The sequence below is a fragment of the Ictalurus furcatus genome, chromosome 20 (assembly GCF_023375685.1).
Source record: "Ictalurus furcatus strain D&B chromosome 20, Billie_1.0, whole genome shotgun sequence".
Lineage (NCBI taxonomy): Eukaryota > Metazoa > Chordata > Actinopteri > Siluriformes > Ictaluridae > Ictalurus > Ictalurus furcatus.
In genome coordinates, this window is record NC_071274.1 from 9,149,577 (window position 1) to 9,176,520 (window position 26,944).

General features: G+C 43.6%; 1 protein-coding gene across 1 annotated transcript; it reads left to right on the forward strand.

Moving 5' to 3' along the window:
* The first annotated feature begins 299 nt into the window (after window positions 1-299).
* LOC128624575 (intraflagellar transport protein 57 homolog) lies at window positions 300-23,876 on the forward strand. The gene is made up of 11 exons (XM_053652319.1): window positions 300-760; window positions 5,272-5,446; window positions 5,575-5,693; window positions 6,346-6,371; window positions 6,859-6,914; window positions 13,217-13,336; window positions 13,562-13,633; window positions 13,713-13,844; window positions 23,073-23,135; window positions 23,462-23,528; window positions 23,618-23,876. Exons 1-11 carry the CDS (start codon window positions 606-608, stop codon window positions 23,797-23,799), a joined length of 1,167 nt encoding a protein of 388 aa, XP_053508294.1. The 5' UTR covers window positions 300-605; the 3' UTR covers window positions 23,800-23,876.
* The last annotated feature ends 3,068 nt before the right edge of the window (window positions 23,877-26,944 follow it).

Here is a 26,944-nt window from a genome sequence, read left to right on the forward strand (position 1 = left end):
AGGCTTTAAAAGGCGGTGGGGTGGGTAGGGATGTGGGGTGTATATATTTGAAACTTAAATCCTGTTATTTAAGCCTGTTGATCTTAGAAAATTTAATAATTCAGTATATAATTTCCCTAGTCCTGGACCACAAATTTAGAAGAAGTTCCATTGTAATGTTGATTACACCTATATTGTTAGGTGTAAGGTAAGGTTAAATAATGTCCTATTAATGAAATTATATATATATATATATATATATATATATATATATATATATATATATATATATATATCCGCATATCTACGAATATCGAACGTCCAACGTCAAACCAACTTTATGCCAGTACCTCTTCCGTGGTACCCCCTATAATGTATATAAATACATAAAAAATTCCTCTGGCACTTACACCTCTACTCTGCACTGGCATAAAGTTGGCTTGACGTTGGATTTGCTATTTGTGGCCAGCACTGGTTGGCGCTAGCTAGCTAGAAGAATTACCCCTTGTACAAATTTGCTAGCTAATTCAAGTTTTCACCCCAAACTCCGCTGGTTTTCAGTATACTAAACACAGAACCCGTTGCCTAACATTTACAGTAGTAACCGCCCGGGTGGATAGAAAAACATGGCAGAGGATGGTCGAAGGCAAGACGAGGATGAACGGAGTCCTGCATTACAGCACCAGATGTTTGTGGTTATGGAGGACTTGTTAGATAAACTAAAACTGTTGGACTATGAGGAACAAGTCCTTGAAAAGCACAACATGAAACCTCTATCCAGGTAAAGTAAGAATAAAGAATCTTGTAAGAAAGATGCTAACTTGTTTGGATGTAGTTAACTGACTAGGTTTATCTGACGTAATCTACACAGAAGTTATATAAAAACGTCAAGCTTTTTTTTTTTATACCAGACGTTATGATGCCAAGTATCATTAGCATGTCTGAGTGTTAACTGGTTCGTTGTTTGCTGTTGTTAGTGATGTTATACGGGGTATCAGAGCTGTGTGTCGAGATTAGGGTTGCCATCTTGGTCATTCAAACAGTATGCATATATACAGTCCCCTACGAAATTTTTGGAGCGGCAAAGCCAATCCATTTGTTTTTGTAGACTGGGTTTGAGATCAAAAGATGAATATGAGAAGAGAGTTTAGAATTTCAGCTTTTATTTCCTGGTATTTGTATGTAGAAGTCTTAAACGACATAGAACATCGCACATTTTGTGTGAGACCACCCAATTTGTAGTTGAGCAAAGATATTGAAACATGTGACTGACTAGTGTTTCTTGTTAGATTGATTGTTTAAACATTAAATAGCTCTGAACATCTCTTGGTTTTACCCTTCAGTTTGAGAATAAGAATTGGAAAGCCAGATTGGATTTTGCCAAAAAAAAAAAAAAAAACCCAGAGATGAGCCACAAAAGTTCTGGAACCAAGATTAACCTCTACCAAAATGATGGAAAGGCCAAAATATGGAGAAAACAAGGATCTACTCATGATCCAAAACATTCAAGCTTGTCTGTGAAGCATGGTGGAGGTAGTGTCATGACTTAATCTATGAAATAATCTGTGCCTTAATCTAGACCAACATCTTCTTGCTTTCTCACATAAGAAGTCTAAATATAAGGAACAGATGCACTAGATTTCCTGGCACCCATAAATGTTGTGCATCTATGGAGTATAATGAAGAAATAGCTAATAGAAAAAATATTAACTCATTAGTAAAAGTATGAAATTAAATAATTTTCCATATCCCCTACTCTGGTCATATGAATTTCCACACATTTAATTTCATACTAGTACCATAATTGATATGATATATAAGGAAAGCAGTAATGCATGCAGTAAGAATAATTTCTAACGTTCTGATCACTATAATAGGTGGGCTTGGACCACCTTGTATGCAAAAATGTTAAGCAATGTCAACTGATCCTGTCCATTTAATGCATTTGCTTCTTTTTACTATGAATTCTATGTGGCATGGAAAGTAAATCCAAAATAATTTCTGAACCAGTCAACTGAAATGGAGCATGAAAATAGGCAAGAAAGATCATGGCTGTGAATATGCAGTGAAATCTAGGTATACAAATGTTGTTGTTTTTTTGGCTGCGGAGTTGGTCCCCCTCAATGCAGGGATGCTATTGTGCTTTACTCTTTTGTCGGTTCCCCTCAGTGTGAGAACACTCTTGAGCATTCACTGGTTGTTATCAGTTAGACAAGATGGATAAACCTTCCTACAGTTTGAGCCACAAATCCATGTCTCTCTCTCAGCGACTTGGACAGCAGACGGGGTTGTCAGCTTCACCCACCAGGGTCCATCCCACTGCAGAGTTTTGAACAATTCACTCATGTATTTTATCATATAATCATCAATCTGCTGTAGCGATCCTTCACCATGCCTTTAAGAAGAAAGGTTGGGGATCCTAAGCGGAAAACCACACAGTATTTCCATTGGGATTAATCCCGTTTGCCGATTTTGTTTGCCATTACCTTCAACAGCTTTTGCTTAATGGTTTGTTTCAAACTCTCCACTGCCCCTGCAGATTGCAGATGATAGGCACAATGTGTTTTTTGATTAATGTCTAATGCACTTGAAAGGTGTTGAATTAATTTTTCACAAAGTGTCCACCGTTGTCTGATGAATTTTTTTCTGGGACACCAAAATGAGTGATCAATTCTCTGAGCAAACACTTTGCTGTGGCTCGTGCATCCTGCTTCCTGCATGGGAAATATTCTGGATATTTGCTGAACATATCAATCACAGACATTTTCAATAATTCTGACAGGCTGTTGATTTCAATAAAATCCGAAATATGTTCAAATGGAAACTTTTGAGTAGGATGAGCCAGTTATTCTACCTGTGGTGTCTTACCTATCTCGTGTCGAATACAAATCAAGCAGGATTTTCTAAATTTATCGGCAAATGCAAACCAATTTCTCTTTACTGCCGCCAGCATCCCTCCTTTTGATACGTAGGGTGTAAACCATTCAGCTGCTTGTGCTGACAGATGTTAAGGGAGTTTAAAAGAGTCAACCACACCAAAATCAGCAATTGCATATGCAGTAAATGGGGTGACATCTGTTATCTGCAAGGATTGACCGTCCACATAAAACACAAAATAAGCATTCAAGTCAGGTTGATCAGTTAAGTCCGCACGTGGTTTAGATATGACATCCAAAACAATAAACAGTCATGGGGTAACCCTTCCAACTCATTTGGTAATAAATTGGCTGGATTCAGTGTGTTGCAACAATGAATAGTAACATTGGCCAAAGTAAACAAGATGTTCTGAAGTGTTAACATACAAGCATTTGACAAATGAGTTGTGCGAGCCAACGTCAAAATTTGGTGTATCTTATGTGGTACAAAAACATCCAGTTTGTGCATTGCTACAAGATCAGAACTGGACAAAACGGCTTCAGCCACTGCCAATGATCACACATATGGAGGATGGCCTTCCCATGTGTGAATGACCATTCATTTAGTGCCAAATTATGGCCATGTGCAATGTCTTGTAACAGCTGGGAAATTGTTGCAAAATCAATAATCCATGGTCAACAGTAATTAAGCATGCCAAGCCAAATGATAACCTGTCATTTTGTAGTGGGCTTTGGAGAATTGAGGATGCAAGCAATCCCATCAGAATCAATTTGCCGCCTTTCAGATGTTAGGACATGTCCCAGATATTTTAATTTAGGCTGGACCAACTGCAGTTTTGATTTAGAACATGTATGGCCATTTTCAGCTAAGAATGTTAACAGTGCTTTTGTGTCCAGTTAACATTGCTCCCTACTCTCAGAGCAAAGAAGCAAATCATCTATGTAACTAATGAGAGTGCTGCCACAGGGTGGCTGAAATGATTCTTTTACTACCCTTAAGTCTTGCACAAGACGCTAGCAAAGGTTAGACTTTTTGATCACAAGAAGTGGGCTGTTCACTGGGCTAGCTTCATAAGGGACAGTTGCACCTCTTTCAATCAATGTCATACAATACCTGCTCCACTTCACAACAGAGGAGAGATGAAAAAAAGAAAAGAAAGGCTTGTTTTGAGAAGGAAAAATGTTTCCACTTTGATCTATTTCCCCCCAATTATCTGCTTCAACCATGGGCCTAGCTCCTGCCACTGTTTTGCCACAGAGACATGAGGCACTACATCTTTTACTAAAAAGAGAGATTTCTGTACTGAAATCAAGTAAATGTAAACATGGCATTCTACATTTACTACTTGATACAGTTATAAAACTTGAAACAAACTGGATTTTCTTCTTTTTAGATAAGCTAGGATGTTAACATTTATAAAAGTGTGCTATTGGGTTTAAATGTTATCATTTTATTGTGGCAGATGTACACTGTGTTTTACTATCAAAAAAGCTTTAGTTTGGCTGTCTGTTTTTATTTCTGTAGCAATGTTATTGTGCAGTGTGAATTGTTTGCCCAGCAGGGGCTCACACCCCTTCCCTTTTCCATTACTTTGCTCGCCATCAGCCAAACACAGTCACAATACTTTACACACAGAAAGAAAACAGTGTCCTGATTAATCAGACATAATAACAGATTTCTGGCCAACAGATATTTAATACATTTATACTGATTGAAAATGTCCGATAAGTCAATTTCCATTTTGCCGGCGGAATGTGTGATATCCATCCATCCATCCATCCATCCATCTTCTATACCGCTTTATCCTTTTCAGGGTCATGGGGAACCTGGAGCCTATCCCAGCGAGCATCGGGCACAAGGCGGGGTACACCCTGGACAGGGTGCCAATATGTGTGATAAGAAAACCAAAGCAATTCTACCCTCCAGAGGATGTGTGGGCTCCTCTTGTTCTGAGACAGTTTCTTCAAATCTGGGTCTTTTCCTCTCACCTTTATTTTGAGTTTACCCTCTGTACTTATGAGTGCATGGCTAGAGGAGTTCTCCCTGTCTGGGGAGTATAAAATGAACAACTTAAGGGAATCAAATGTACAAATTGGACCAAAATACAAATGAGTTTCAATGCTGCCACCAGATTGAATGACACAATAATTTTATTGAAAGTATATCAAACATGAATAATTGATATTGAAAAAATGCTTTCTGGCAGGGAACTCATAACTGTCCTGTTCCTAGTTCCCTAAGCTACCGTAGCCCTGTCAAATTTTGATTAAAGACCTTTTGCCTTTATGGTGGCATGGTAAATGTGCATTCTTAAATTTCAATGCATGCATGATTAAACGAAATTGTACCAAAAACTGACCACTGCCATCTCATTCCACTCCACCCCCCCTTTGCTCCCCTCCATCTCTTTTTCAGGCATTATTTTGTAGCAAGTTCGTACACAGTGAGTAACCTTGGTGAACAATTCTACATGTTCAGTGTCATAGCAGCGTGGCTCATAACACTGTGTGGCCGGTCGTTTGAAACACCACAGGAATATGATGACCCCAACGTGATTGTGTCAAACATCCTGACGGACCTTAGGGCACAGGTCAGTTACGACCACACAAGAACATATGACTGTGTGATTGTATGTGTGTGAGACAGTGATAAAAAGAGAGAAACAGTCATTCTTAGATAGTGTACCCTCTTTATGACTTGACTGTGTGGTTGGTGTAGGGTGGGCTGGTTGACTTCCCTCCATTTAAGCTGAAGTCTGGTTCTGGTGAACATGTGTGTTATGTCTTGGACCACCTGGCAGAGGAAGCCCTTAGGTGTGGACAGTTTGTCTGGAAGAGGTAAAAGTAAAACACAATTAAAAAAGTGACCTACAAGAAGTTTAAGTTTAAAGAGGGCTCTTCAAATATTTCCTTTTCTCAGGCCTCTTTATCCATCAGAGGAATGTTTTAGTTACTAAAACGTTTTAGTTTTTAATTCACCAAAAGTAAAATAAAACAACAAGAAAACTACTAATCTTATATTATCTGTGCTGAAATATTGCTAATAACCAATCAGTAGCCTCTCACATAGTGTAATCATTTCAAGGGTCACCTGAATTTGCTGTCACGAAGCGAAGCCTACAGTCATGTAGCATGCGTTGTAGAGTGTGTCATGGCAAAATGAAAGCAGTTATCATTAACAGCATTTTTTAAGAACACGAACAATGACAATGAGAAAAAGGAGCAAAATACTAAAAAGGCAAGCGTGTAAGAGAATGAGTGGCAGCAGGTAACTGATGAAGCAGTTTAACGACTGTTCCCACGACTAGCAGTGTTAATGCTAGCCTGATTATGGAAGGTTTTTAGAACCGCTTATGAGGCTAAACATGTCAACCTGCACATGGCTTTGAAAGTGAGATTGACTGCCATCAATTAAATGGAGTAAAAAGCCCACATACAGTCATTCGGGCTTTTAGGGAGTACAGGGACTCAAATACACAAAATGTTACAGAAGGACTGAGGCAGTTGTTGGCTACTGTAAGTACCCCAGCAATCTCGAGTGGAGCGTGAGCAGGGTTTCTCCAAAATGAATCTCATTTATAGCTCGCAGCACGCATCCCTTTTCATCTCCACCATCTCGTCTCTGATGTTTTTGAACATCGTGGGCCCACAACTTGCAAGGTTCAATCCTGTGCAATTTGTGTGCTCATGGATACATAAGGGACACAGAGAAGAGGAGGAGGACACTCACATGACAGCTTTGTGGAATATTTTGTGTTATGTAAGATGTTTTTTTCTTCATTATGTTGTGCAGTTAGTGTTAGTTTATTGTAAGTTGGCCTACTGTATGAAATGTAGCTTTGTTTTCAAAGTGCTTTGGCCAGCTTTGTTTTCGAAGTGGTTTGTTTTCGAAGTGCTTTGTGTTGTAGCTGAGGTGACAGCACATGAGTTGATAAAATGTGCAATCCATAAATGTTTCCCTTTGTACTGAATACTCCCTGCTATAAACTGAGGTATGTGGCAGCTGAGGCGTGGTCGACCGTCAGCTGTGAACAGAGAGGAGGCAGGTCAAACTGGCAGGTAACGCTTGATGATTTTCACCTGTGTTTTATTACCGCCAGTCTACTTATATGGGGGGGGAGTGAGTGAGTGTGTGTGTGTTAGTTATAGCCGGTGGATGTGTGCACATGCATACAAACACCTCAAGAACCATGTAGCTTTGCCTACTTAGATCTTTTGCTAATTCACATAATCTGCAATTCCTACTTTTGCAAACTAGTCGTAGGATTTTTGGCCCATCTTCACAAATTTGATGTGAAACTACTCAGCAGAATGTGAAACTCAAGAATTCAAAAACATGTTGGCATTTGTAAACAATATGTCTGCCACTTGTCAATCAATACTAATGAGGAGATCCTTATTTAATCAAACAGCTGTAACTCATGTGTACTTGCATAGAGTCAGACAAAACTTTAAAGGCCAGGGGAGATTCTGAGGTCCTTTACAAAGTTTGGGGCATGGTCATACATAGGGGGTGGAGCTAAGGTCAGATAACTGTTTCACAGGAACCATAAGTCTGATTGAGCTGAAATTTGGTAAGATGCATCTGTGTTAATGTGTAAATGGGTTTTTGTTGATGACCTAATTAATCAAAACATGACCACCTCATCAGCCAATCAGATTTAGGTAAGCATTTGAAGGGGTTAACATTGTGCTATCATCATGAAACTTGAATGGTAGGTTCAGGTAGTGACCCACTAGTAACTGATGCAGCCTCACTCAAATTGGCCACTCGGGGGTGCTATTAAAATTTTTGTGCATGAAAACAAGCTAAAAAAATCTCTTGGAAAATAAGGTGTTGAAGGAAATGTCTTTTTTTTTAAGCTTGATTTTATTGTTGAAACTATATAAAATTGCCTTTTTGGCTATTTAGTCACACCCACTCAAATTTATGCTAACACTATGTAACACGATTTTTGTTCCTGGGTAGTAAGTGTTCCTTTCTAATTGCTTATGCCTCAAAAGTATAGAAAATGGCTATTAATCCCCACAAACTTTGCTTTTGTGCCCAGGACATTGGCATTTTGAAATGTACCTATTTTCATTGAGAAAATGGGTGAATTTGTGCCTTTTCAGGAAAAAAAACCCAATATGAATGAAAATTTACATGTATTTATACTAAAGTTATTAAAAAAAAAGACAACAAAGATTTAGAAGCAAGTGGTTTTTCGAGATTTACAATTATATTGTACATCAATTTCACAAAGCAGCCCCCATTCAAGTCATTTCACAGTTTTTGATAGGATTTAGATCTGGGCTCTGACTGGGTCATTCCAAAACTTTTATCTTCTTCTTCTGAAGCCATTCCTTTGTTGACTTGGATTTGTGCTTTGGGGTTTTGTACTAGAAGGTGAAATTCATCTTCAGCTTTCTAACAGAGGCCTGCAGTTCTAGTGCCAAAATAGATTGGTAGTTGGAGCTATCCATGATGCCCTCTATCTAGAGCCTCAGTCTCTGCTGATATGAAGCAGCCCCATAGGATGATGCTGCCACCATCATGCTTCACTGTGAGTGTGGTGTTCTTTGATTGATAAGCTGTCTTGTTTTTGTGCTAAACATATCTTTTATAATTATGCCAAATATGTTCTGCTTTGGTCTTATCAAGCTATTTTACCACATGGTTTGGCAAAATTTAAGTAGGATTGGGTGGGGGGTTTATTTATTTATTTATTTGTCAGAAAGCTTCCATCTAGCTGAGATGTGTGACGAATACGAGAGATTGTTGTCACATGCAGGGAGTGACCAGTACTTGCTTTTTCTTTTTTCCCCAAAAACATTTCTATTTGTTTTAAACTAATTTTGTTGGTTGTTATATCACGTTATCCCACAGCAATGTGTTATTGTTTCTATGGTAACAGCTTATACACAGGGACTTGTACGGTGGACACTCCACATAATCTAACACTGATGATAAACAGATTTAAAAACAGGTTATTGGATAAAAAAAAACTGTGTGTATTGGATTAAAAAAAAAACGTTCAGAAGACTAGTTTCTCTGTTGTTATCCAAGCCTTATCTGCAGTGTTTATTACAAAGTGACTTTGACCATTGTTTACGTTCCCGACCTCGATTTCTGCCTTGCCCCGTTTTATTTTGTTTGCATGATTGCCTGACCCTTGCCTGTTTCTTGACTACGAACTTTGTCTACTCCTCTGGATTATACTGCCTGAATCTGCCGCCCACATCTGCTTCCATATTCCCCACGGTACATGACAGATTACTTCGCCTCCAGATGGAAGCAGCGGGGGATCCGTGGTGGCATCAAGCCGTTGAAGGCCACGGTCGGATTATTAGCGACCAGAGACAACAGCTAGCCATCCTAACTGAGCACGTAGCTAGGCTAGCTCAAGCCGCGCCGGTCGCTACACCGAAGACTGGGCATTTTCCTCTCATACCGGCGCCAGAGAAATACGATGGAGATCCGGCATGCTGCCGGGGTTTCCTCCTCCAGTGCTCCCTGTTTTTCTCCAGCTACCCGGGCATGCCGGAGAGTCGGAAAATTATCCATTTCATGGAGCTATTGACCAGGAGAGCTCTGCTCTGGGCCACGGTGAAATGGGAACAGGGAGACATCACCATCACTACCATGGATCAACTGATGGAGCGATTTCGGATCGTCTTTGATCACTCTCCAGACAACAGGGAGACCGGGGATGAATTACTGACCCTGAAGCAAGGGACACGCCGCGTTGCAGATTATGCTTTAGAGTTTCGCACTGTTGCGGCCAGGAGTGGATGGAACCAACCTGCCCTCAAGACTATGTTTCGCCAGGGATTGAATCCGGATATAGTGACAGAACTGGCATGTCGTGATGATCAGCTAACTCTTGACTCACTTATTAGCCTGGCTATTCGCCTAGACCGACTGCTACAGAGCCGCCGCCCAGTACACAGCGAGGCGGATGTTGCAGTACAAAGTCTCCCCGCTGAAAACATGTAACTGGGTCGGGCGTGGGTTAACACGGAGGAGAGAGAGAGACGGCGTCGCGAGCTTCGTTGTTTCTACTGCATTGAGGAGAAGCACTTCGTCCGACAATGCCCTCTCAAGCAATGCCGTGACGTAGCAGACAACGGAGCGGCTAAGCTACTCAGCCAGGGGTGAGTTTGGGTCCTTTAACCCAGATGCATTTCAATCTGTATTCTTGCGGCTGGTCATAGTAGAATACTCAGGACTATGTTGTATTTTAGAAGCACTGATTGACTCAGGAGTGGCAGGGAATTTCATCGACCAGACCACCATACAGCAGCACAACATCCCCGTTCGCCCACTAATCACACCACGCCGGATCCAAGCCCTTGATGGGGCCCCCATTGGGGGGGGTTCATCACACATTGTACTGAACCATTGAACCTCCGGACCAGCGCACTCCATCAGGAGAGCATGGTGTTCTACGTCACAGTGTCCGCCAGACATCCAGTGGTCTGCGCCATCGATCTGCTTCCGTGGTGCAGTGGTAGCGCCCTACGACTGCGCCATCGATCTGCTTCCGGGCACTATGCCACCCCGAGGAAGGGTTTACCCACTATCACAGACTGAACAGAGAGCTATGGAGGAATACATCCAATAGGCGCTACAACAGGGCTACATAAGACCCTCTACGTCCCCAGTATCCGCCGGATTCTTCTTTGTGGAGAAAAAGGGAGGAGGGTTACGACCATGCATAGACTACAGGGGTCTAAACCAATGCTGTATCAAGTATCATTACCCTCTTCCGTTAGTACCAGTCGCTCTAGAACAACTTCGCTCTGCTACCATCTTCACAAAGCTGGACCTCCACAGTGCTTACAACCTGGTCCGGATCAGAGAGGGAGACGAGTGGAAGACGGGGTTTAGCACCACCTCCGGGCACTATGAATACCTGGTAATGCCATATGGGCTTTCTAGCGCTCCCTCTGTCTTCCAGTGTCTAATAAACGACGTCATAACGGACATGCTGGGACGTAACGTAATCATGTACATTGACGATATATTGATCTATTCCAGTTCCAAGGAGGAGCACGTAAACCATGTCCGTAGAGTCCTGCAATGATTACTCCAGCACCAGCTGTACGTCAAAGCCGAAAAGTGTGCGTTCCATAAGGACACCATTTCATTTCTGGGGTACATCATCAGCCCTGAGGGGGTTACCATGGACCAAGTAAAAGTAAAAGCAGTGGTAGACTGGCCCAAGCCTATAACAGTGAAGGAGCTACAGATATTCCTGCTGGCAAGCTCAAACCCCTACCTGTACCAGAACGCCCATGGTCACATATATCTATTGACTTTGTTACAGATCTACCCAAGTCCCAAGGTAACTCAACCATTCTGGTAACAGTGGACCGATTTTCAAAGTCAGTAAGGCTCGTTCCACTACACGCCCTGCCCACCGCATTCATGACAGGCGAATTAGGAGGAGAAATAGTCAGTGATCGAGGACATCAATTCACATCCAGGGTATGGTCCAGTTTTATGGAAAAAATGGGGATCACAGTCAATCTCACATCTGGTTATCACCCACAAGCTAACGGCCAAGTGGAACGAGTCAACCAGGAACTAGGCATAGCCCCCTCCTTCCACTTGTCACGACTTAAGCCCATCATCAGAGGACCTCTAGTCATGGAGGTGCCCTCCGAAACCCTCCTGTACCACTGGAGATCGATGGGCAACCTGCATACCTGATCAAGAATATCCTCAACTCTAGGCGCAGGAGGGGTAAGCTGGAATATTTAGTCGAGTGGGAGGGCTACGGACCAGAAGAACAATGCTGGATTCCGACATGACATACTGGACCCACAGCTCAATAAGGACTTCCATGCAGCTCACCCTGAACTTCCAGGTCCACGACCCCGGGGGAGACCCAGAAAGAACTCTGCTCCCAGAGTGAGCCCTTTGGGGAGGGTTCTGTCATATCTCAGCCCAGCCATGACTCGGTTTCCCGAGAAGCAACACCCACTTCTAACATGGCCGCTGAGGACTACACTTCCCACACACTCATGCGCTCACCTTCCCTGGAGTTCTGATCACACACACCTGCAGCCAATCACTTCGCTCTCTCACCACAGCTTTTAAGAGACTTTGGATGCAGACATACTTTGCGAAGTAAACGTTCAGCAGAGTAGTTTCTCTGTCGTTATCCAAGCCTTATCTACAGTGTTTATTGCAAAGTGACTTTGACCATTGTTTACATTCCCGACCTCGATTTCTGCCTTTCCCCGTTTTGTTTTGTTTGCATGATCGCCTGACCCTTGCCTGTTTCTCGACTACGAACTTTGTCTACTCCTCTGGATTATACTGCCTGAATCTGCCGCCCGCAACTGCTTTCCTTTAGGCAGATCTAGGGCTTTTATCAAGGTGGAGGGAATCATGAATAACTACCAATAACGGTCAATTTTAGTGCAAAAGATTCAGGTGTCTGCTAGTAAGCTGAAGATGAAAAGGAATTTCATCTTTCAGCACAAGAATGGCCCTAAGCATACATCTAGATCAACAAAGGAATGGCTTAACCAAAAGAAAATCACTGTTTTTGAATGATCTATCCAGAGCCCTGACCTGAATCCAACTAAAAAATATGTGGGATGGGCTGTGCACTGCAGATGCCCTTAGAATCCGACAGATCTACAATGTTTTTGCAAGAAAGAGTGGGAAAATATTGCCAAGTAACTATGTGCCATGTGATTGATTCCTTCAACAAAGTATTAGTTTAGGGGTGTTGTACACTTATGCAATCAGGTTATTTATTTTTCCTTTGTTTTTCCCTAAAATTTTTCTGATTGTTTTTCTCTTAATTTTTATGTAATAATTGCACATTGAGGGTGGAAAAAGTTCTGTCATGATTTATTTCATTTTTTACATCACAAAAACCTGCCATTTTAACAGTGGTGTGTATACTTTTCATGTCCACTGTAACTCGTGGACATTCCACAACATTAAATATAACTATTTAACCATTAAAAGGTACAACATGTTGTTCATTAATAAATTAATTATTAGAATTGTTAACCAATCGCAGTGGTGGAATAGCACACTTCAGACCCTGACGTTATTCCTTATTTAAGGTGGAAAAAGATCTGGCATGATTTATCTTGGTTTAATTTTTTTTTACATTACAAAAACCTGCTATTTTAATAGTGGTATGTAGACTTTTATATCCACTGTCTTTCAAAATCAAGAAAAATCAGCCAAATTTAATACAGGTGAATCATCTCAAGAGTGATCAATGAAAGTGGGATGCATCACATTAAGCTTGATGTCTGATATAAGTGACATTTTACTTTCTAATTATAAAGCTTTGTGAAAATATGTTTATGCTTTTTACTGATTGATGTGATGTGAATGTGTATAGGAGGTGAGTGGGCTGAGACCAGAGATGATCCTGGAGTCAGTGACTGATTCTGCCGAGTGGAATCTGGAGGTAGAGAGGGTTCTGTCCCAGCTCAAAGTCTCTGTCCACACAGATATTAAGGTTAGAACTTCCATTTCCACAAATCACTTCTTACTTAAGTTCCAAAGAATAAAAAAATCTTAATGATAACATCATGAATCCCAAACATTTGCATGTGGTATTTAGATTTCTTTTTGTTTCGTTTTGTATTATACTGCGCACATTAAATGCTTTCACCAGGCCTGAAAATAAAGATGGTTTACCAGTTTGGGGTTTTGAATAACGGGCAATTATTGTAACCTTGAGGATTGGCGGAGCCATGTGAGCCAAATGCTTCAGCACCAGGATGGCATCAAAAGCTCTTTGAAAGAGGCCAAGGTATGTTACACATGTTTACATGGAGCTCAAGTTTGTATATTTTTTTACTCAATGCTTTTGGAACTTGCGCATGTTTCAGGCATATCTGGATAAACTGCTGGAGGAGATCAGTAAAACTCAGGAGAAAGTGAACAGCAGAGAGAAGTATATCAACTCACAGCTGCAACACCTAATCACAGACTACAGGAATGCACAAGCAAAATTCTGTGAGGTAAAGTTCTAAGCAAGTTAAACTTGATAGGGAGGTTGGTTTCAAAGACTTTTGAAATTAAAATGTCTACTTCAAAGCTGCATCAAATATTGAGTCAGGGATGTAAAACTCTGAAACATGACATTCCTGAGCTACTGCGAGCTATGGCTGTAGCTCCATATCCATGCATTATCAGTCGATTTTGCACTTAACATGAGGTCAGGTCACTTCTCTTGGGTTGTGCTGCACTTTCATTTTCTTTTTTTATGCATTATGTTTGGGTCATTCTATAACACCTCTGTCACGTATCGTGACGTAATGGAGATCTGACGGATGCAAGTGCAGTATGAACAGTTTTATTTAAGAGAGGCACAGACAGGTAAATCCAAAACGTGATCCAAAAACGTAATCCAGTAACATGCAAAGTTCAGACGATCAGCAAACAGGCATACACAGGGCTAGGCAGAAATCAAGGTCGTGGTCATGGAAAACAGGGTCGAGACACAAAACATGAAACATAAACAATGGCGAGATACTGGGAGCGGAGAAACCAGTGTAAACTGACTATGACCATCGTAATGACTCTAAACTAAACGTATTCTACTATATCTAATATTCCGTGCTGTGTGCTGGGAGGCGCGTGGTATATATACAAACATAATCAGCGTCGTAATAGCTGACGGCTGAGGGCAATTCAGAAACATGTGAAACAATAGCCAATGACAGAACAGGGAGGAGACATAACAAAACATAACAAATGCACGTGTCTAAATGTCACGAATGTCAACAACGAAAAGCAGGTGCTGGCGCACCTTGCACGGCAGCATGCATTCACATGCTCTTCAGCACGCTGCTTAAAGGGGAAGTCGTGATAGAACCCCCCACAAGGGCACTCCTCCCAGAGTGCCATGAAACATCCATCTCCATTGGCGGCCCCGGCCCCCTGGGCAGAATGTCCCAAGCAGAGCCAGGAGACCGCACGGCGTTCTTGGCGAAACAAAAAAGCAGAGCGACGTCCTCGGCGGAGCAGGGAAGGAGAGCGACGTCCTCGGCGGAGCAGGGAAGCAGAGCGACGTCCTCTGGCAGAGCAGGGAAGCAGAGCGACATTCACAGCAGAGCAGGAAAGCAGAGCGACGTCCATGGCTGAACAGGAAGGCAGAGTGACATCCTCGGTGGAGCAGGGAAACAGAGCGACGTACCCAGCAGTGCAGGGAAACAGAGGGACGTCTGCAGTGGAACAGGAAAGCAGAGCGAGGTTCCCAGCAGAACAGGAAAGCAGAGTGACGTCCTCGGCTGAGCAGGAAAGCAGAGTGACGTCCTCGGCTGAGCAGCAGAGCAGAGCGACGTACTCAGCGGAGCCTGCAAGCTGAACTTGGCTGGTCATGTCAGCAGACTGGGACGTGAGCAGAGCTTGGTTGTCCGTGTCAACAGGCACTTGGTTGTGCATGTCAGCAGACGTGGACGTGAGCAGAGCTTGGTTGTCCCCGTCGGCTGACTTGGGCGTGAACATAACTTGGTTGGTTAGGTCATCAGATGTAGACATGAGCAGAGCTTGGTTGTTTGTTTCAGCAAACTCAGGCGCGAGCAGAACTTGGTCGAACGGTTTTTCTGACTCTGGCGTGAGCACAACTTGGTGGGTCAGGTCATCAGACGGGAACATGAGCAGAGCTTGGTTGTTTGTTTCAACAGACAGTTGGTTGTGCATGTCAGCAGACGTGGACGTGAGCAGAACTTGGCTGTCCTTGTCGGCAGACTCGGGCGTGAGCAGAACTTTGCTGTCCTTGTCGGCAGACTTGGGCATGAGCAGAACTTGGCTGTCACTGTCGGCGGACTCGGGTGTGAGCAGAACTTGGTCGGCCATGTCGGCCGACTTGTACGTGAGCAGGGCTTGGTCGGTCGTGTCGGCTGACTTGGACGTGAGCAGGGCTTGGTCGGTCGTGTCGGCTGACTTGGACGTGAGCAGGGCTTGGTCGGTCATGTCGGCTGACTTGGACGTGAACAGGGCTTGGTCGGTCATGTCGGCTAACATGAACGTGAGCAGGGCTTGGTCGGTCATGTCGGCTGACTTCGACGGGAGCATAACTTGGTTGTCCCTGTCGGCTAACTTGGGCATGAGCATAACTTGGTTGTCCCTGTCGGCAGACTCGGGCTTGAGCAGAACGTGGTCGGCCGTGTCGGTGGACTCGGGCTTGAGCAGAACGTGGTCGGCCGTGTCGGTGGACTCGGGCTTGAGCAGAACGTGGTCGGTCGTGTCTGTGGACTCGGGCTTGAGCAGAACTTGGTCGGCCGTGTCGGTGGACTCGGGCTTGAGCAGAACTTGGTCAGTCATGTCAGTAGACTTGGGCTTGAGCAGAACTTGGTCAGTCATGTCGGCTGACTTGGACGTGAGCAGGGCTTGGTTGTCCGTGTTAACAGACACTTGGGACAGTAACTGGGCTTTACAGTGGATCTGTGGAGCTGAGACCCCCTCCTGAACCTCAGGCTGGAGCTCTGGTGCTGGAGCCTCCCTGTTGACCTCTAGCTGGAGCACGGCAGGTGAGCCCACCACGTGGGTCTCAGGTTCAAGCTCTGAGGTTGCCAGGTTAACGTCAGGCTGAGGCTCCGGAGCCGAGACCTCCTCATAGGTCTTGTGCTGGAGCTCTGAGGCCGCCATGTGGACCTCTGGCTGGAGCTCAGCGGGTGAGACCTCCTCGTGGGTCTCAGGTTCGAGCTCTGAGGGTGCCAGGTTAACTTCTGGCTGTAGTGTCATAGGGGCTTTTCTGTGTAGATGCTTGTGCTGACACCAGCTGCTCTGGAAGCACTCCTTAGAGCAGAAAAATGCTTCCTGGAGACCCAGCTTCTTGCAGGTGGGACACTGGAGCTGAGTCTCTTTCCCGCAGTCCTCAGTCATACATCTCGGAGAAACCTTCCCCGCATTGGACGGAACCTGAAGCGAATCGGTGGAGACTGCCCTGTCAATCCCCTCATAATGGAGGTTGAATGGCAGGTCAGCCTGGGGCTGTCCATTGACTCTCCACCCCAGTAAATCCAGACCATGAAGCTGTCCTGGCTGTGTGAACTCCTCCATAAAAAGTTCTGAAAACTGAGTGACATCATGGTGGGCAGAGGACCCAGTACTCACCAGCTGCTCTGCACAGTCATGGGCCGGACCGCAAAACCTGGACACCAAGAACCCAATCCACTGTCTCTTAGTAGGCTTGGGATACGCCAGGCTGCAGAAATATTCCTGGCAACTGAAAAGGAACTCCAGCGGGTAGCTCCCCAATCCCACTGTCTCTGGAGGAAGTTCGACGGCGTACCTTTGAGGGAACTGCACGGACGAAAAATGCGGCCAGTAATCCGAGCGTTCCCCGATGAGGTACTGTCCTGCTACTTCCCTGGTTTCTGTAGCGTGATGTCTCTCTCGTCCTCATGCTGCATCCATGGTAAGGCGGAATATTCTGTCACGTATTGTGACGTAACGGAGATAACGGATGCAAGTGCAGTATGAACAGTTTTATTTAAGAGAGGCACAGACAAGTAAATCCAAAACGTGATCCAAAAACATAATCCAGTAACATGCAAAGTTCAGACGATCGGCAAACAGGCATACACAGGGCTAGTCAGGAATCAAGGTCGTGGTCACGGAAAACAGGGTCAAGACACAAAACATGAAACATAAACAATGGCGAGATACTGGGAGTGGAGAAACCAGGGTAAACTGACTATGACTATGACTATTGTAACGACTCTAAACTAAACGTATTCTACTATATCTAATATTCCATGCTGTGTGCTGGGAGGCGCGTGGTATATATACAAACATAATCAGCGTCGTAATGGCTGACGGCTGAGGACAATTCAGAAACACGTGAAACAATAGCCAATGACAGAACAGGGAGGAGACATAACAAAACATAACAAATGCACGTGTCTAAATGTCACGAATGTCAACAACGAAAAGCAGGTGCTCGCGCACCTTGCACGGCAGCGTGCATTCACATGCTCTTCAGCACGCTGCTTAAAGGGGAAGTCGTGACAAAGTCAACCAGAGGTGGTTGCAACATGATCTCAGAATTTGCTAAAACATTTAGTACATAAAGTATGGTAGAAAGGACTGACATCTCAAATATTGCAGTGATCTGATCAAAAATAATGGTCACTTGGAACTCAATTTTGAAGTCATTTATATTGGAAATTCAGTTTGAAGCAATCTTACAACACAACTAGCTTGATTACTCTCTCTTTAAAGTGCCCTTCAGAGTAGGGTGACTAGATGCTAATGGACCAAATGTGGGACAAGTAGTAAGCTTGTGTGGGACAATTTGGGATATATTTCCGACACCCAAAGGCCTACCATTTTGATCTAAATGAATAAGAAACATGTACACTTAGCCCATTTATATTTATTAATATTTATGTCTTTTGTATCAAACAATGCAACAAAGAGAAACATTACAGCATAAAAAATTAAATGGGACAAAATGGATTTCTATGGCTTGACCTCACGTGTGCCCAGTTTGAGTGAAAGCTGACAGCCCTTTGATGACAGGCTTCAATACTTTCTTCACAGCCATTGGATGAATGTCAGATTTGGCCAATGGCACCTGGGGACGACTGCTTCATCAGAGATGCAACTTATGTTTTCCATCCATTTCAGTTTGTAACGTACTGAAATATTATTGTAGAATCATTTTTTTCTTATATATATACACAGTATCTCACAAAAGTGAGTACACCCCTCACGTTTTTGTAAATATTTGATTATATCTTTTCATGTGACAACATTGAAGAAATGACACTTTGCTACAATGTAAAGTAGTGAGTGTACAGCTTGTGTAACAGTGTAAATTTGCTGTCCCCTAAAAATAACTCAACACACAGCCATTAATGTCTAAACCGCTGGCAACAAAAGTGAGTACACCCCTAAGTGAAAATGTCCAAATTGGGCCCAAAGTGTCAATATTTTGTGTGGCCACCATTATTTTCCAACACTGCCTTAACCCTCTTGGGCATGGAGTTCACCAGAGCTTCACAGGTTGCCACTGGAGTCCTCTTCCACTCCTCCATGACGACATCACGGAGCTGGTGAATGTTAGAGACCTTGTGCTTCTCCACCTTCGTTTGAGGATGCCCCACAGATGCTCAATATGGTTTAGTCCATCAGCTTCACCCTCAGCTTCTTTAGCAAGGCAGTGATCCTCTTGGAGGTGTGTTTGGGGTCGTTATCATGCTGGAATACTGCCCTGCGGCCCAGTCTCCAAAGGGAGGGGATCATGCTCTTCTTCAGTATGACACTCTCAGACCATGACCATGACACTCCCACCACCATGCTTGACCGTAGGCAAGACACACTTGTCTTTGTACTCCTCACCTGGTTGCCGCCACACATGCTTGACACCTTCTGAACCAAATAAGTTTATCTTGGTCTCATCAGACCACAGGACATGGTTCCAGTAATCCGTGTCCTTAGTCTGCTTGTCTTCAGCCAACTGTTTGCGGGCTTTCTTGTGCATCATCTTTAGAACAGGCTTCCTTCTGGGATGACGGCCATGCAGACCAATTTGATGCAGTGTGCGGCATATGGTCTGAGCACTGACAGGCTGACTCCCCACCCCTTCAACCTCTGCAGCAATGCTGGCAGCACTCATACGTCTATTTCCCAAAGACAACCTCTGGATATGATGCTGAGCATGTGAACTCAACTTCTTTGGTCGGCCACGGCGAGGCCTGTTCTGAGAGAAACCTGTCCTGTTAAACCGCTGTATGGTCTTGGCCACCGTGCTGCAGCTCAGTGTCAGGGTCTTGGTAATCTTCTTATAGCCTAGGCCATCTTTATGTAGAGCAATAATTCTTTTTTTCAGATCCTCAGAGAGTTCTTTGCCATGAGGTGCCATGTTGAACTTCCAGTGACCACTATGAGGGAATGTGAGAGCGATGACACCAAATTTAACACACCTGCTCCCCATTCACACCTGAGACCTTGTAACACTAACAAGTCACATGACACCGGGGAGGGAAAATGGCTAATTGGGCCCAATTTGGACATTTTCACTTAGGGGTGTACTCACTTTTGTTGCCAGCAGTTTAGACATTAATGGCTGTGTGTTGAGTTATTTTGAGGGGACAGTAAATTTACACTGTTATACAAGCTGTACACTCACTACTTTACATTGTAGCAAAGTGTCATTTCTTCAGTGTTGTCACATGTATAGATATAATCAAATATTTACAAAAATGTGAGGGGTGTACCCACTTTTGTGAGATACCATCTATCTATATATCTATCTATCATATATATAAAGTAGATATATAAATATATAATAAATGTGTGTGTGTGTGTATGTGTGTGTGTGTGTATATATATGTATATATATATATATATATATATAATATATATATATATATATATATATATATATATATATATATATAGCACGTTTGCCTCACACCTCCAGGGTTGGGGGTTCAGTTCCCACCGTGGCCCTGTGTGTGAGGAGTTTGCATGTTCTCCCCGTGCTGCGGGGGTTTCCTCCGGGTACTCCGATTTCCTCCCCCAGTCCAAAGACATGCATGGTAGGCTGATTGGCATGTCCAAAGTGTCGTGGTGTGTGAATGTGTATGTGAGTGTGCCCTGCGATGGATTGGCACCCTGTCCAGGGTGTACACCGCTGGATATGTATAAAATACATTTGTGTATATATATATACACACACACACACTCACACACACACACATAAATATATATATATATATATATATATATATATATATATATATATATATATATATATATATATATATATATATATATAAATAATATAATGTGTGAGTGTGTTATGTTGTTGTTTTTTTTTTCAGTGATTATATTTTACGAAGCAGATTTACACACCCGCTCGGCCCATGTCCCGCTCAGCACTCTCATTCTAATGGCTCTTATCTCTCCCCCTTTTATCCTTGCTGCCACTCACTGAAACAGAATATTTGTTGGAGAAATCCCAAACAGGAATATGTCTGTACCACTCACTTTTGCTGGCTCCGCCCTCCATTCACAAACTGGCCCCCGCCTCCACATACCCCCACCGCCTGACTGGGGAGCTATCTGGCCTGCCGACGACTCAACCCAACCTCCCCCCTCGCCTCCCCCTCAATGCAGAGAGAGGTATTCCGCCACAACCATCTGCAAGCCTCTGGTCTGTGGAACACCTCAAACTTAAACGACTGAAGTGCCAGATACCAGTGAGTAATCCTTCATGCACCGGAGCCATTGGAGCGGGGCGTGGTCCGAATAGAGGGTGAAGGCTTGTCCCAACAGATAGTACACTTTCTCGAACATGCTGTGCTTACTTTCTCACACTGAGAGCTTGCAGCTGATGTACACCATGGGGCGCCCCTCCTCCACCACCACCTGGGATAACACGGTCCCCAGCCCTCTGTCCAGTGTATCAGTTTGCAAAACATAGGGGAGAGAGAACTCAGGGGAATGTAAGAGTGGTCCACTAGAGTGCAGCTTTTACCTGCGTAAAAGTCTGTTGGCATGGCTGTGTCCTCTGGACTGGATCTGCTGCTCACTTTGCAGTGAGGTAAGTCAGCAGGCTGGTTACATCCGAATAATTAGGCACAAACCTACAATAATAGCCAGCCAGCCCCAGAAACTGTCTCACCTTCTTTTTGTTCTTAGGTCTCAAGCAGATCACAATCTCTGCTGTCTTATCACTTTGGGGATACACTTGCCCATGGCCCAAGTGGAAGCCCAGAATCCATAATTCCACCCATCCAATCACACATTTCTTTGGGTTTGCTATGAGTGCTACCCTTCTCAACGACCTCAGGACAGCTCTCAGATGCTGAATGTGTCACAATCATTACTATAAATAATAATGTCATCCAGATAGGCAGCATGTGGACAGAGGATTCTGTCCAAGAGTTGTTGGAATGTTGCCAGGTCTCCGAACAACCCAAATGGAAGGGTCACAAATTGGTGTAAAATGCCATGTGTATCCAATGCCATATGAGTGTCAAGGGTATCTGCCAATATCCCTTTCTCAAATCCAGTGTCGTGTAAAAGGGAGCCACACCTATCCAATCAAGCTGTTCGTCAATGTGGAGCATTGGATAAGCATCAAATTTAGACACCACATTGACAAGTCCACATAGAACTGGACCAGTGGATTCACTAGCTGCCATTCGTGACATGCCACACACCACCTGTGAACATATATATGATTGCCTGGCCAATAGAAGCCATGAGATGATTCAGTGTTTTGTCAGGGAAAGAGAGGGAGGGCTGCTGTTGGAGTACCCGCCAGCTCTTTATTTTCTTTCACTATTTTATTCGCTTTTTAGTGATTTTATTTTATAAAGCAGATTCACACACACACATGGCTCTGTGCTGCTCACCTCTCTCTGTAACATAGCTCTTGTCTCTCCACCTTTTATCCTTGCTGCAGCTCACTGAAACACAAAGTTGTTAGAGACATCATGCACAGGTGAAAAGCAAATAAAATAGCTAAAGAAAATAAAGAGCCCTTTTTGAGTTTTCCCAAGCCTGTCTCCTGTCTCCTCATTTGTGGTCCAACCCGTAAAAGTGTCACACTGGTGCCGAAACCTTACCACTCACTTTTCCTGGCTCTGCCCTCCATTCACAAACTGGTGCTTGACCACGCCCCCGTCTCCACAAAGAGTATCTAGATAAATGAGAATTTGGCAATTATTATACTTGGAAAAAAGAATGAAACAACATGTTGGAAACAAACTATAAACTGTATTCCATATACTGTGAGTGCACACAGTCAACAGAGGTGGCTAATGCTACCTGAACAACAAGCTTTTGTCAAAAGCAAGAGTTGTGCTCTTTCACCTTTACTCAGTAAAGGTCTTTACTCTTTTACATTTACTCAGTAAATGTAACTGTCACATTGATGTGCACAATAACATTTTTTTCATTCTGTAATGCTGAGAAGACAATAATGGCAGCAGATAATTACAACCTCAGAGTTGCGTTTACTTGGGTTGTATTCTAAACTGCATACTGTTCTGCTAAATAGTGAATATCAGCACATTAATAGTGTCATTATAATTTAAGCATACTACAGTACACAGCCTTGAATGCTGCTTCAGTGTGTTGCCTCTTGCAACTGTCAGATTAACCTACAGTACATGGCACACCCAGAAGGGCACAGTACCACCCTTATTACAGCATGTTCCACTAGTACCAAAAGCATTCTCTACCAATTGCCAAATCATTCGTGTGTGTGTGTTTGTGTTTAGGCCAAGGAGCTGTATCAGTGGGGCAGTGGAGGAGTGACTGAGAGAACCAGAACTGTGGCAGAGGTGATACAACCACTACAGATGCTTTCACCTCACAGAGAAGCTTCATGTGACTCACAGGCTCCAAACACTTTCCTGCACATTTTAGTGTTTTCCTTGCTCTGTCACAACCACTTCAACTCCATAAGGGCTGATTTATCCGATTATTTTAATCAGATGTGTAAGAGCAGAGAAAACACTACAATGTGCAGGACGGGGGGTATGCCAGGACCAGGGTTGGGAACCTGTGATATATCATTAAATACATTCAGAGTTCACAAAAACCCATATATAATATACATGACATGCACACACAGTATCTAATGAAACTTTTGCTACATTATGTACAGATCAGTGAGGAGCTTGAGAAAGTCAAACAGGAAATAGATGAGAAGGGTAGCAGCATGTCAGATGGAGGTGAAACAACACACATACATCCAATGATTGTACAATTTCCTGCTAACATTTGTTAATTTTCCGGGTATAAAATAATGTTTGTTTTATAGCTCCAGTAGTAAAGATCCGGCAGAGTCTGACCAAGTTAAAGCAGGAGATCCAGGAGATGGATGTGCGTATGGGGGTGGTGGAATATACACTGCTGCAGGCCAAACTCAAGGAAAAGAACAAAATGACAAGAGACATGCATGCCACACACATCACAGAGACTACTACACAAACCTACTCATAACCATACACTATACAGTTGCAATCATGACCTGTTTTCTATGTCTTATTTTATTGAATAAAGATAACCGTTTCTGAATAGTACTGGGATCTTATTTGTTGAACACATAAATCCCTACACGTTACTTGCGTGTGGTTATCTCAGTACAGCTCAATACTTCCTGTGTGTACCCTTCTAACAGGCTCATACTACAACATACACATAATAGTTCCTATTAACAATAGTTCCTGTTGTCACATCCTTTCTTTTCTTTTTTTCTCTAAATGCAAAACTAACATTAATTCCTTTCTTCTTTCCTGAATGCAAAACCAACATTTTAAAAAATCTACATTAATTTTTGGAACAAACAAAACAATATAGCACTTCCATCTGTATAGCAATGACACGTTTCTGTCTTAACCTTCTATCACACAAACTATTTTCTTTTCTTTCTTTTTTTACTTCATGTGGCAGTCCTTTAAGTCTTGAGGTTTCTTTATTATGCTCTTGTGACAACAGGTGTCAGATTGTCTGTCTGTACAGCGTTTTGTATCTGTTTCTCCATCTGGGTGGAGGATTGTGACTGCGTGTCAGCAGTTTCCTCAGAATCTCCCAGCTTTAATGTGTCCAGATCCTTAGCTGATCTGTTAAAGTGTGTTTGTTGCCGTTGGTGGTTGTCTTTCAGTTCTCTCCAGGAATTTTGAACTTTTAGCTGCAGGAGCTTGGTTTTGGTGGGTAATAGTGTCTTACACAGTAGGCGAAAAACAGTACGCCAGTGGGGTAATCCGAATTCTCAGTAGGCGAGAAATACCTGGATAGCGTACTGCTTCTGGAGAGATTTTACAGTGTGCAACCAATGGACACTACGTGAGTCAAAAATATTTTTGTTTTATCTTTATTTTTGCTCCGACTCTCTCTCTCTCCAGATGATGAAGAAGGTGAAGACTATGATGAAGAACTCTCAGAAGGGGATGAACAAGCAAGGAAGGAAGGGTGAATCAGACAGACATGTATTCGACTTGAAACCTAAACACCTGCTTGCAGGAATGAGAAAATTGGGCAGCACCATCTGTCGATAAAAACATTATTCATTTTACCTATACTTGTGTTTGTGCACATGTGTATTTATAAATATAATAATAAATACGTTTCACTGATATTCAGGTTTATTTACATATCCAGCCTCAAATATGCAAGGATCATGATGTTCTCCGCAAAATACTTAAGTGAACATGTTGCTGGACATTTGTTCAGTTGTATGTGGATGGGAGTGAAATAAAACTATAAAATGATAGCTTTGATTGTAGAAGGAGCCCACCCCGCTGAGAAACGTTCTTGTAAGAACTCCAGGACTGTAGCTATTGTGCAGTTCACTGGGTCTAGCTGACGTTCCTCACACCACAAGACAAAAAGCTGCCACTTGAGTGCAAACAATTTCCTTGTGGATGGTGCTCTGGCATTTAACATGATCTCTACAATCTCAGTTGTGAGACCAGAATCTTTGAGCTGGTGCCCCTCAGGGGCCAGACAAACAGTTTCCATAGTTCTGGCCAAAGGTGATAAATCAGCCCTCCAGCTTGAGACAGTAGATCCACTCTAAGGGCTCAAATGGGGCACCTGACAGACCTTCCAGGACCACAGAAAGATCCCAGGAAAGTATGCACGGCCTGCAGATGGGCCTCAGCCGCCTGACACTACGCATAAACCTCGAAGTTAGAGGATGTTGCCCCACAGAGGCTCCATCAACAGGGGCATGGCCAAAATGGCGGCCACGTAAACCCTGATCGTAGAAGGAGCCCACCCCGCTGAGAAATGTTCTGTAAGAACTCCAGAACTGTAGCTATTGCGCAGTTCACTGGGTCTACAGTGGATCCCTGCAGATGGGAATCTACCAAGGAGTGCCATCTAGCAGGGATATTATCTCTGAGAACTATATTCGAGCTGGCCAATAAGGTGCTACTAGCAGCAGACATAGGCTGTCTTGGTGAACTCTCGCTAGAACTTGTGGGAGCAGAGCGATGGGGGGAAAAGCGTACAGATGTGACCTGTGCCACATGTGCACCATGGCGTCCAGCCCTAATTGTGTGGGAAGAGTGAGGGCGAACCACAGCGGGCTGTGTGTTGTCTCCCTGGTGGCGAACACATGCAGTCCCGCTTGGCCAAACCTCGCCATCACTTGTGACTGGAGCCACCAAGTCCTGGACCTTAGCCCCTGCTTCAACAGGATGTCTGCCCCCATATTCCCAGAATGTACATTGCACTCACTGACAAAGTTTCCTTCTGCCCAGAGAAGAATTAGTTGCGCCTGCCTGAACAGGGGGCATGGACATAATCCTCCCTGGTGGTCAATATATGAGACCACTGGTGTGTTGTCTGTAAACACATGGTGACCTCTCAATTGAGGAAGAAGGAATTTCAGTGTTAGAAATATGGCCCACATTTCTAGGCAGTTTATGTGCGGCTCCAGATGAGGGCAACACCAGAGACCATGAGCTGGACAGCTGTCTAAGACCGCGCTCCAGCCCGTGAGGGAGGTGTCTGTCATTTCCGTCTTGCGCTAAGGAGACACCCCTAGAGTGTGACCCAAAGCTAGAAACCGGGGACACTCAAATTCTCAGAGCATGCTGCGTGACACTCATTATTCTCAGAGGTTTTGTCCTTGGACAAAACCCCCAACTTCTCAGCCACCACTGAACGGTCTCCTGTGCAATAGGCCCATAAGTGCCAATAGTCTCCCAAGATCCAGCTTTATCTTGCTCAGTGTTGATAGGATTGACCCTACGCATGTTGGGGATAGAAATGCCCTCATCGTAGGAGAATCCTTATAACCCCTAGAAAAGTTGTCCACTGCACTGGGGAAAGTATCCTTTTCTGAGGTTCAACCTGAGCCCCAAGCTCTTCATGTGGGCGAGAACAACATCTCGATGTTGAACCGCCAGTTCCCTGGATTGTGCTAGAATTAACCAGCCATCCAGGTAGTTTAACACACGGATGCCCTGGATTCACAATGGAGCCAGAGTGACATCCATGCACATTGTGAAGGTGCGAGGGGATAAAGCTAGCGATATTTCTATGTGGAAATATGCACCTTTTAGATCTATCGTCACAAACCACTCCTCAAACTGAATCTGTGGAACGATAAGTTTGGGCGTCAGCATCTTGAACCTGT

Excerpts from the sequence above, each read along its gene's own strand:
- LOC128624575 (XM_053652319.1), top strand. The coding sequence starts at position 606 with ATGGCAGAGGATGGTCGAAGGCAAGACGAGGATGAACGGAGTCCTGCA. Across the intron at positions 13,634-13,712 it reads GCTCTTTGAAAGAGGCCAAG|GCATATCTGGATAAACTGCT; the intron begins GTATGTTACACA and ends CGCATGTTTCAG. Across the intron at positions 13,845-23,072 it reads CACAAGCAAAATTCTGTGAG|GCCAAGGAGCTGTATCAGTG; the intron begins GTAAAGTTCTAA and ends GTTTGTGTTTAG.